This window comes from Geotrypetes seraphini, chromosome 3, assembly GCF_902459505.1.
Source record: "Geotrypetes seraphini chromosome 3, aGeoSer1.1, whole genome shotgun sequence".
Taxonomy (NCBI): Eukaryota; Metazoa; Chordata; class Amphibia; order Gymnophiona; family Dermophiidae; genus Geotrypetes; species Geotrypetes seraphini.
This window is the reverse complement of record NC_047086.1, coordinates 157,699,561-157,711,990: the sequence shown is the minus strand read 5'-3', so window position 1 is coordinate 157,711,990 and position 12,430 is coordinate 157,699,561. Positions and strand designations below refer to the sequence as shown.

Sequence of the window (12,430 nt, the reverse complement as noted above, 5' to 3'; positions counted from 1 at the left end):
ATTTCCACTACATGGATGCCCGTCTCCCATGAATTTTAGAATAGACTGTATCTTGTTCTAAAATACATGTGAGATAGGCGTCTATATTCTGAGTTGGTCATCCTTTCTAAAATGCCCCCTCCACATCATGTGAGTTCATTATGAATATCCTAAACACCAGGCTGGGTATGTCCCCAGGAAAGGGATTGGGAATTGTAGTTTTATAACCACATTCAAAGCAGTTTACATACAGGTACTTCAAGCATTTTCCCTATCTGTCTCAGCGGGCTGACAACCTATCTAATGTACCTGGGGCAGTGGAGGATTAAGTGACTTGCCCAGGGTCACAAGGAGCAGCACAGGATTTGAAACCCCAACCTCAGGGTGCTGAGGCTGAAGTTCTAACCATTACACCACACTTTCCTCCTAAGCTGAGAATCACTTTCATGAATAAACTTTCCAAAAAAATGAAAAACAGAATAAAGACATTTCACCTCGCTGTCTACCTTCTTGGCAAGATTCTGTTTCCAAGTTACTGCCTTATATATTCTGCCCATTCAATTTAAGAGAGAGCCTTTTTTTTTAATTCAAAATGGTTTATTGTTCAAAAGAAAACCAAGAAAAACATGTAACAAGAGTCAAATTCATCTGTACACGCATATAAAAGATATGAAACTCCAACAGTACAGTTATTATCATTTCCATCTAACACAAGGCTATATCCTATCCAGAAACAGATTTTAGGAAAGGAGGATAAGCAAGGCAAGCAATGGGGTCCTTTTACCAAACTATGGTATAAAATGACCTTAGCATGTGCTTACACGGGTCATTCCCACATGCTAAGGGCATTTTTCACATGGGTAAAATGGCCGAATTTCTTATTTCTTCATTAATGGCCACATGCTAATTTTCCCATAGCGTACGAGTCTCTAACACCACCTGTTTTGTGGGCAGTAAGGCCTCATGTGCTAATCGATTAGTTTGTGGCAATATAGCTGTACCCCAGACCCTCCCACCCACCCCCACCACCCTCAAAGCTATAAAATAAAATCTAAAATCTATTTTTTAGCACGTGGGAAGCATATGCCAGTGCCAAAATTACTCTGTGGCACCTGAGCATGCCCAGTAAAGGCATTTTAAGCTGCAGTAAACAAGCATTAGTCCTAACCGCAGCTTAGTAAAAGGACTCCAGTATTCTGCCATGTCTTAAAATGATTTGCAGACTATCTTTCCAATTATTATTTTTTGTTGTTGTAATATTTTATTGTAATTTTAATTGTTTTATTAGGGGTACATCATTTTATTTGTTCCAAACAATGAAAAGGCATTTGGCAAATCTTGAAACTGAACCAAATTAAATGGTATCTAAGACTGCATTCCCTTGTTAATTGCTGACCTTTTCTGGCAACTCAGTACCATCAAGGTTCAAACTAAAAGAAAATCAAAGGGTTATGTGAATGCTTCAGGAAGCCAAGCTTCCTTCTGTGGTACAGTAATTTGCATATGGTTATGATGCCTAACCATTAGCAGGCCAGCTTTCAAAATGCTGGATGACATCACAAAGTGCTATGACTGCCCTGGGATTTCAATTGTACTGACCTGGCCTGTTTTCTTATTCGCAGGAAAAGAAACTGGGTTTTTAAGTGTAGGTGGAATCAAGGACAAATGAAAAATGTGAGCTAATATCACTGAGTAATCTACTGTCCTTGGCAGAAATTTGCAATAAACCGAATAAACAGTTCAAATGTTATTGGTGGGGACAAACACATACAGAGATGATGATCTTATATGGCCAGCTTCCATGTAGGAAACTAGTCTAAAACTCAAGGTATTCTTTTCTGCTGTATCTACTCGAGGCTACCCTGTGCCAAGGTTGCTTCCTTTTATTGATTTCATGGCATTTAGCAATCAGATAACTAAATATTAAGCTGAATTGGAAAGGATTCTACATTTGTTCAGGAGGAAGTGTAGAAATATGTGGGCTTGGTGTTTCCTAAGATTTCATCCTCATACGTGGGGATGCAGCAGAATGCAATGGCAGCACCAAACATGACGATCACAGTACCCCAACCGAAACCGTAACTCCAACTGTAAACGTAGTACGCATTGTTCAATGCATTTTCATCATTGTACAGTTCCTGTGTGAGCTTTATTGGGTAGATGATCAGAGCAATAAACTGAAGTATGACTAAACAAAAAGAAAAAAGAGGAGGACACATGAGAATGAGTGCTGTTAGTTCATCACATTGTAATACCGTCCATCACAACATCTACAAATCCTCTTTGAAAACTGAACTCAAGCACCTATATTTGCCTGGCTTAGATCTTTCAGATCTAGACTTAGATACAAATATTTGCAGTCTTTTTATTAAATTTTCAGAAGCTTTGATATTTTAGATGCTAAGAAACCAAAATTTTCTTTATTAAACATAAGAACATATCTTTATCATGCATACATTATTACACATTAGAGAAATGTAGCTCAAAGGTCATGCATAAGGGAAGGCCAGCAGGGGAAAGGAGGTAATAGTGCCTCTGTATAAGTCTCTAGTGAGACCTCATTTGGAGTACTATGTATAATTCTGGGGACAGCATCTTCAAAAAGATATAGCATGGAGTCAGTCCAAAGGGCAGCTACTAAACTGGTCATGGTCTTCGTCATAAAATATATGGGTAGAGAGTTAAAGATCTCAATATGTATACTTTGGAAGAAAGGTGGGAGAGGGGAGAGATATGATAGAGACATTTAAATACCTCTGAGCTATAAGCATACAGGAGGTGAGCCTCTTTCACTCATTATCTGCTGTATTTGCAGTTAATGCACAATAATAACCTGTATGTTGCTGCAGAGTGAAGTCCCTGTCCATATCTCGCCCCTTAATAGGAACTTCCATGTGAGCAACCTCCCCCCCCCCCACCCCCACAGCTTGAAAATAAGAAAATCTTTGTGTATAATTAGTTTAAAATCAGCATTAATCTGCTCTGAAAATTAATGGTAACAGTTGTGATTGCCATTTATTTGTGCTGCAGAATTGCATCCAGTTCACAGAGGTTACATGGTGGGAGGTTAGATAACACCTTATGCAAATCATGCACTGAGGGATGAACACACAGGGAGGAATGTTATACTTTTAAAGAAACGCTCATGAATGTGAATAAAATTTGTGGACCCCCCAAAAATGTGAGGATATAAACTGAAAAGAGCTGAATCAGAATAGGGGAAGTAGAAATCTACTCCCTATGAGTTCAAAAGGGGGGTGAGTTGGAGTTTGGTGGAAATGAGTTTTGTACTGCATATAAGTTATATATATATATATATATTGTACTCATTTGGGAGCAGTGGCGTACCAAGGGGGGGGGGGCGGGAGGGGCGGTCCGCCCCGGGTGCCAGCCCTGAAGGGGTGCTCCCGGCCTTGCCGTTCAGTCCCCCCACACCCCCGAAGGACCACTCGCCCCACTGACCTTCCTGCACCACCTGTGAAGCAGCAAGCAGCAGGATCGCGAGGTCAGCTATCCCTGAGCTGCTTGGGCGCTGCTTCCTGCGCCGTGGTCCCGCCCCTCCTCTGATGTCAGAGGAGGGGCGGGAACGTGGCGCAGGAAGCAGCGCCTAAGCAGCGCAGGGATAGCTGACGTCGCGATCCTGCTGCGGCTGCTTCATAGGTGGTGCAGGAAGGTCAGTGGGGCGAGCGGTCCTTCGGGGGGGGTGGGGACTGAACGGCAAGGCCGGGAGCATAGGTAGTGCTGCTTCATAGGTGGTGCGGGGAGGCCAGGGGGGCGAGCGGTCCTTCAGGGTGGGGCGGGTGGGCAGGCAGGCAGGCATTCAAGGGGAAGGGGGGGTGACAGGCAGGCAGGCCTTCAAAGGGGGGGGACAGGCCTTCGGGGAGGTGTGCAGACCTTCAAGGGGAGGGACAGGCCTTCAAGGGGGGGGCAGGCAGGCCTTCAAGGGGGGACAGGTCTACAAGGGGGGGGGACAGGCCTTCAGGGGGGTGCAGGCCTTCGGGGGGGTGCAGGCCTTCAGGGGGGATGCAGGCCTTCAAGGGGGGGACAGGCCTTCAAGGGGGGGACAGGCAGGCAGGCCTTCAAGGGGGGGACAGGCCTACAAGGGAGGGGACAGGCCTACAAGGGGGGGGGGACATGCCTTCAAGGGGGGGATAGGCCTTCAGGGGGGTGCAGGCCTTTAGGGGGGGTGCAGACCTTCAAGGGGGGGACAGGCCTTCAAGGGGGGGACAGGCAGGCAGGTCTTCAAGGTGGGGGGACAGGCCTTCAAGGGGGGTGCAGGCCTTCAAGGGGGGACAGGCAGACCTTTAAGGGGGGACAGGCCTTTGGGGGGGACCCTGGTTTAGAAGTACACGGAGGGAAGGGGGTGTTCAAAGAGATGTGCATATGCCAAACTTTGGGGGGGGGGATGAAGAAATAATGGGTCTGAAAATAGAGGAGAGGGAGAGAAATGATGGACCATGAGATTTAGGGAGGGAAGGAACTGAAAGGGAGAGAAATTGGACACAAGGGATGGTGTGGAGGAGGGATAGAGATACTGGATAGGAGGGTAATTGGGAAAAAAAAGGGAGAGATAGTGGACTCTGGGGTGGTGGGGAAGGAGGGAGAGATGCTGGATGAAAGGGTAGTTAAGAAAAGGTGGATCTGTGGAGGGAGATGAAAAAAAGGAAAGATACCAGACTTCCTGGGGAGGGAAGGGAAATGGAAAGGGAGGACAGAGTTGGCAGATGGATGGTTAGCACGCAGAAAGAAGAAAGAAGGAGACCCTGGCAAGCAAGTTATCAGAAGAGAACCAGAGCCTTGGACCAACAAGATTTGAAATACAACCAGACAACAAAAGGTAGAAAAATTAATTTTATTTTCTGTTTTGTGATTATAATATGTCAGATTTGAAATGTGTATCCTGACAGAGCTGGTGTTGGACTGCAAACGTGAGCTAGGATTTAACAGAGAGAGGAAAAGTCCTTTTTGTTTCTTTATTTTATTTACACCACAGCGCCAGTGTGGTTAGGAGAAGCCAAAGGGGGTGAAAAAGCTATAAAACCCACCAGGAGTTTTGAAAAAAATCACCCAACTGGGCAGGAAAATCGAATTGAAAAACCAATTCAATAGGCTGAATCGAATCGAAATTTTTTTTCCTGAATCTGGCAGCATTAGTTTGCGCTACTGTCTTAGACTTTAGGACCTGGGATTGGGGAGAGATAGCATCCTCAGTACTTTATAATGCAAGTGAAACGAGGATTTGGTCAGACTTTTGAAGGGTCTGCAGAAAAAAAATATTGTATAGGCCGGGGACATGAAACAGCAGGAAATGGGAACTTTTCTTCCTTCTATTTTTGTGAATGGAAAGGCTGAGGATGTCAGAGAGTTCAGTTAAAATATGTGCTTTATAAGAAAATATAATAATGTGTTTTATAAAGTTTATAGCATAGCTGGCCTACCCAGTGAGGTGTTTCTAGTGGTGGTGGTGGCAGCGTGTCAATGTGTTGAGAGGAAGAGGTGGTCTGGGAAATTCTGCTGAGCAAACTCTGGGCCCATTTCCACCCCCCAGTTAGTCCACTCCACTCAATTGGTTCACACACTGAGTGGGTCTTTGGGTGTTGTGTTGGGATCTCTTCCAGTGGTTTATCAGTATCTCCTTCTGGTCCAAGGAAGGAAACTTTGTTATCCTTAGCATTGACCTACAGAATATGTTTGTAACAGCGCTGCTTGTGTGGCATTAGGCTATGTAGTGATCGAAAGAAAAAAACAGACCTTTGCACATTTTTGCACTATATGGTGGGTGTATGAGGAGATTCACATTTCCTGCACAGCTAAGTCCATGTGAAGTTACCTTGTGCTGTATTTGACATCTAGCAAGGTCTCTGTTTGAAAGGAAAGATCTAAACTTAAAAATGAAGTGACCAGAAGTTATGGTAAAAGCAGATAGTGTAGCTGGTTTTAAGAAAGATTTGGACAAATTCCTGGAGGAAAAGTCCATAATATGTTATTAAGACATGGGGGAAGTGTCTGCTTGCCCTGGATCGGTAGCATGGAATGTTGCTACTCTTTGGGTTTTGACCAGGTATTAGTATCCTGGATTGGCTACCATGAGAATGGGCTACTGGGCATGATGGACCATTGGTCTGACCCAGTTAGGCTATTCTTATGTTATGTTCTCATCTGTAGGGGCCTTTGTTTTCACTTCTTATTTTAATGTATTTTTTTTCTGGGAACTTATCAGTGTTTTTTATAATGGGAACAAAAATGGAAGAGAATTAATGTGTGTGGGATGAGGGGGTAACTAATTTCTTCAGCTAAATAATTCAATCCACTTCAAACAGACATAGGAGAACTCACGCACCATTCACACACCCTCCAACCAAAAACGTCAAAAGAAAAAAACTGTTCGACAACCTCCTAGCCATTCGAGCTGCAACACTCGACCCCCATCCCTACAACCAATTGACATCGACCACATACTGCAAAACCTTCAAAAAGAAATAAAAACCCTTCTATTCAAAAAACACATAAAACCGAACTAACACAATCAGAACTGTCCCAAGCATCACCTGCAACTACTCCATACGTACTTCTGATGTCATGACAATTCAGACATAATTTATGTTATGTTATGTTTGGAATATAAGAAAATTTTCACTGCCTGTTTCTATTCTGACCATTTATTCCGTTTCATGGTCATTACAAAAAATATTTTTTTACATGGGTTGGGGGGGTGTCAAAAAATGATGGGCCCCGGGTGCCACATACCCTAGGTACGCTACTATTTGGGAGATAGCTCTTTATAGGTGACACCCTATTATGGGCTACTACAGAGCTTTTATGAGAGCTGGTATTCTGAGTACCAACTGAGATTTACCCTACAGGTGCTCCTGAAGATGAAAATAATCAGAAACTCTTGAGTACTGAAAGCTTAGGGTCAAAGAAAGACCAGCAGCCCCTGGGAGCTAAGTTCAAAACATATTGCCATTGGGAGCAGCTCGAGGCAGAAGAAAAGGGCATTTAGAGGCTGGGAAGAGTAGGGACAGCCCTCTAGAAGAAGCCCTGTTGCTGGTAGTCTGAATCCCAGTATGGAACTACCCCAGAGGCTCCTCTTGAAGATGAACAAGACTACCAGGGTGCAGTCGGCACTAGTAACCCAATAGAGGCTGCCGGGGTATGGGTTTGCACTAGAAACCCAATGGAGGAACCAGGCTACTGGGGTGTGATTGGCACCAGTAGCCCAAAGAGGAAGAAGGCTTCCTAGAAACAGTCAGCAGAGGGGCAGAGCTCTTGGGATGATAGCGGTCCTCAGAGCTCATGGAGAACAACCAGGAGACTACAGCAGGAACAGGCCTGCTGGCCTGGAAAAACAGCAGCTATCTACCCCTGAGCTTCAGTGGATGGGTGAGATCTTGAGGATTGGGTGAGGGTGGTTTGGAAAGAAGAGGAGGGATTTAAGCTCACAGCAACACCTACCTATTGACTAAACTGAGAAATTTGGGAGGAGCTTACAGCTACAATGTTGGCAGTCAGAACTGAAAGAGGTATACAGGTTCAACAGACTATAGACTCAATCGCTGTTGGCCGATTCTCTGGCTGAATCTCCAGCAGCGATCGATGCACTATCAAGTGTGCATGCAAATGATCTGCATGGAGCCCTGATTGGCTCAGACACCTAAGGCTCCTACCTGTGGCTCACATGATGCACCATGGAGGGAAAGCCCCGCCATTCCAGAGTAGTGAGCCAGACTGAGCTTCTGTCCTGCTCCAATGTCTCTAAGAAGGTACGGGAGAGTTCAGGGGGTGACGGGAGACCATGGGGGACCTCCAGTGGCAGGAGGGAGTGGGTATCCTTACTGCCATTTTGGGGGGAAGGTAAAGAATGTTTAGGGGAGCACCTAGCGTGGGATTGTGCCTTCGGTGGCAAGAGGGAGTGGGCATCATAGAAACATAGAAACATAGAAATAGACGGCAGATAAGGGCCCACGGCCCATCTAGTCTGCCCACCTTAATGTCCCTCCCCTACCTTTGCCCTGTGAATAGATCCCATGTGCCGATCCCATTTGGCCTTAAAATCAGGCACGCTGCAGGCCTCAATCACCTGTAGTGGAAGACTATTCCAGCGATCAACCACTCTTTCAGTGAAAAAGAATTTCCTGGTGTCACCTCATAGTTTCCCGCCCCTGATTTTCAACGGATGCCCTCTTGTTGTCGTGGGACCCTTGAAAAAGAAGATATCTTCCTCCGCCTCGATGCGGCCCGTAAGATACTTGAACGTCTCGATCATGTCCCCCCTCTCTCTGCGCTCCTCGAGCGAGTATAGCTGTAATTTGTCAAACCGTTTTTCGTATGGTAGATCCTTGAGTCCCGAGACCATACGGGTGGCCATTCTTTGCACCGACTCCAGTCTCAGCACATCCTTGCGATAACGCGGCCTCCAGAATTGCACACAGTATTCCAGGTGGGGCCTCCTGCTGCATCACTACCATGGGGGGGGGGGAGTTGCATTGGCCAGGAGGGAGTGGGTCTCCCTCCTGCCAATTTTCTTTCGGGGGGGGGGGGGGTCGACATGGTAGAAAGTGACTTCTGCGATAAGCAAATTAATGAAAACACTTTTAAAACAGAGAATGGTGAAGTTTCTGGAATCCAGTAGATTACAGGACTGAAGGCAACATGGATTCACTATAGGTAGGTCTTGTCAGACAAATCTGATCAGCTTCTTTGACTGGGTAGAGGGAGTATGCCTTTGACAGTGTTCCACACAGACATCTAATAAATAAAGTGTCCTCGGGATGGGCCCCAAAGTGACAGGCTGGGTCAGAAACTGGTTGAGTGGAAGGTAGTGGTATTGGATAGTGGTTAATGGAGATTGCTCTGAGGAAAGGGATGTTGCCAGTGGTGTACCTCAAAGTTCTGTTCAAGCCTGTTCTTTTTAACATTTTTATAAGCGATATTGCTGAAAGGCTGTCAGGTAAGATTTGCCTCTTTGCGGATGATACCAAAATCTGGAATAGAGTAGACATCCTGGATGGTGTGAATAACATGAAGAAAGACCTAGCGAAGCTTGAAGAATGGTCAGAAATTTGGCAGCTAAAATTTAATGCTAAGAAATACAAGGTCATGTGTTTGAGCTGCAAAAATCCGAAGGAATGGTACAGTTTAGGGGTAGAAGAGCTCATGTGCATGACAGAAGAGCGGGACTTGAGTGTGATTGTAGGTGATGATCTTAAGGTGGCCAAACAGGTTGAAAAGGTGATGGCAAAAGCTAGAAGGATGCTAGGGTGCAAAGGAAGCGGTATAGCCAGTAGGAAAAAGGAGGTATTGATACCCCTGACTCTGGTGAGACCTCATTTAGAATATTGTGTACGATTCTGGAGACTACATCTTGGTTCAGAGGAGTTGGTCCAGAGGAAGGCTACTAAAATGGTGCATGGTCTACATCATAAGGCATATGGATTCCTCCTCCACAGCTTTCCCACTATCGATTGGTGTACTTCAAGGCTCTGTCCTGGGACCACTCCTTTTATCAATCTACACTTGCTCACTTCGAGCACTGATCTCCTCCCACAACTTCCAGTATCACCTCTATGCTGACGACAACCAGATCTATCTCTCTGTGCCAAATATTTCTACTGAAACCCAGACCAGAGTCTTAGCCTGCCTGTCCAACTTTGCCACCTGGATGTCTCACCGCCATCTAAAATTGAATATGGCTAAAACAGAGCTGCTCATCTTCCTGCCTAAACCCACATGTCTGCTTTCCTCATTCACCATCTCTGTGGACAACACTCTCATCCTTCCTGTTTTGTCATCTCGTAATATTGGGATCATCTTTGACTCTTCTTTCTCCATATCCAGCCCATTTAGTCTTTTAATCTGGCCCACCGACCATTCGAACCTCGCCGACCATGAGCCCTACATACCTCCCTTCAGAGCAGCGTCGGGCTGGCAGCACTCTAAACAGGCTGCTTTGTGGCCTTCTCATGTCGGGGAATTCCCTCTGTCGCATCACTGATGATGTCATCAGTAATGTGGCACACAGAAGGCCCCGATGAGAGAAGGCTGCGAAGCAGCCTGTTTAGAGTGCTGCTGGCTCAACGCTGCTCTGAAGGGAGGTATTTAGGGCTCGTGGTCGGCGGGGTTCAGATGGGAGGAAAGAATGGAGGGTCAGTGGGGGGTTCAGCTGCATTGCGGGGGCGGGTGCTCAAGGGTTCTGCTGCACAAGGGAAAGGAGGGAGGGAGAGAAGGATGTAAGCTGGGCAAGGGTTCTGCTGCACAGGGGGCTGGGAGGGATGGAGGGATAGAAAGATGCTCTTGATCCGGCCCCTCTGTAAAATTTAAGAACCCACGAGCCAAAAGGTTTGCCCACCTCTAGACTAGAGCAAAACCTCTTTCTAAGCAGCACGTCACAAACCACAAATCCCGGCCCAGAGCAAACCATCCTTCTAAGCCACTGTCTCAGGAGCTGGAAGGCGGCGGGAGACTAAACAGCAGCAGGAGCCAGAGAATACAGACATAGTTGCGAAAACACATGCCGGTCCCCGATCAAAAACAGACCGAGCCCATAGCTGCTGTCCGATGTTTTTAATCTGTTGCTGGAATGGGACGATTCATTCCTGCCTTTTCAGTGTGGCTGCGATGAAACGTTCCACGATGAATCTTCCCATTCTGTGCTCAGTTTGCAACTATATTGAATTTTTGATTTTTTTAAATTTTTTTTATCAGTATCTTTTATGGTCATGTTCATCTCCAGGGCTTACATTCACATTTTTAAAGTGTTATTATTGTGCTATATTTACAGTATACCCTCATTATTGCCTTTTTATACTACACATGTAGTTTTATACTATACATTCATTTATGTGTTTCTATTTATTTTTATGTTTTTAGATCCACAAGTTTGATTAGTACCTCACTTGTGTTGCTGATTGATTTGTGTATGGGTCTCAACTTTTAGTGGACTTCACACAATAAACTGGTTTATTGGATCAGTCTCCTGGCTCTTCATTGGAGGTCCATTGTTCAGTCCCACTTTTTTTGTTTGACTGTTTTGTTGGGAGCAGCGCAGAGCATTCAGCATGCCGGCCTGTGCTAAAAATCACGAAAGCAGCTTTGTAAAAGAGGGGGGTAAGGGAGAAAGTTTTTAAAACAAAGGCCAGTCCCAAGTATATGGAAACGAATGCCATGACCTTTTCATGCGCAGGAGTAAAACTGTGGCCTTGTTGGTCAAATTCGGAAATGTGGGGATGGGAGTTCATTTAGGAAATTGCTGAAAATGCAATTATTTGTTGATGCATTTCTTTGAGCATTTGACCTTTTTGCAAGGATAATAATAATAACAGTTGACTTAGGAGTGGGGAACCAAGTTAGCAACGGGCTAGCAGCCAGGTTAGCGTTCCGTCCTGCCTGACTATTTTTCCTCAAGAATTGCTGGATTTTTGGCATTCTATATTGACAATTTATTATTATTATTATTATTATTATTATGTTCTTATATCCCGCCATACCCAAAGAGTTCTAGGCGGTTTACATCCATTACATTAGGATCCGGTCTGAACCCGGATTTACAAAAATTTTGTCGGAATTGCAGGTAGCGTGGAAGGAAGCAAAGTAGTTTTAGCACAGGTTTATCGTAGTTGGGTGAGAAGATAAAATGGAGGGTGTGGGAAACCAGAGGAGGGGGGGGAGAGGGAGGTGGGGGAGGGGGGGTTGGAGTGTATGCGGGGGGTGAGGATTAAGGGTCTTGTTCGCGGAAGAGGTGTGTTTTGAGAAGTTTTCTGAAGTCTAGGTAGGTCGGGGCCTCTAGCATCATTTGGGCTAGCCAAGGGTTCAGCTTGGCCGCCTGGAAGGCGAAGGTTTTGTCGATGAATCTTTTGAGCTGGCATGATTTTATGGAGGGGAAGGTAAACAACTGGATTCTGCGGGATTTCTTGTTGGTGCAATACATGTTGAAATGTGGGGAGAGGTATTTTGGTGAGAGACCAAATACTGTCTTGTAACAGATGCAGGCGAACTTGAAGAGGACTCGGGATTCGAAGGGTAGCCAGTGCAGTTGGTGGTAGAAGGGGGTGATGTGTTCCCATTTGTTCAGGCCGAAAATTAGGCGGACAGCTGTGTTTTGAATCAGTTTTAGTCTTCTGGTGATTTTCTTTGTGGAGCTTAGGTAGATGATATTGCAATAATCCAGTATGCTGAGGATACTACTAAAAGGAAGGGCGCTGTTTGGCCGAATCCCTCTTTCCTGGGACAGATAAGGATGGACCGCTTCATGGCAAGCTCACCATCTGCTTTAGGAGTCGAGTTGCCCATTTTTACTTCGGGGGAAGGAGCTTCCGGAGTTTCTGGGCTGGAAACTTCTCTCTCTCCTCCGTTTTCCCTGCCCCCACCATGGCCGACATCATAATTCAGTGACGCTGCAGCGTCTCCATCCCAGGGAAGGTTGGGGCAGACATGCATCGAGGGAGCTGACCTG

The 12,430-nt window shown here is 45.6% G+C and overlaps 1 protein-coding gene across 1 annotated transcript in view; it reads right to left on the bottom strand.

The window, feature by feature from the left end:
- Window positions 1-1,005: 1,005 nt before the first annotated feature.
- Window positions 1,006-12,430, bottom strand: part of LOC117357684 (p53 apoptosis effector related to PMP-22-like) — a 31,553-nt gene continuing 20,128 nt past the window's right edge. Inside the window, exon 3 of the mRNA XM_033938622.1 lies at window positions 1,006-2,167. Within this exon, the coding sequence (XP_033794513.1) occupies window positions 1,935-2,167 (233 nt within the window). The 3' untranslated portion in view covers window positions 1,006-1,934. The remainder of the gene's footprint in view (window positions 2,168-12,430) is intronic.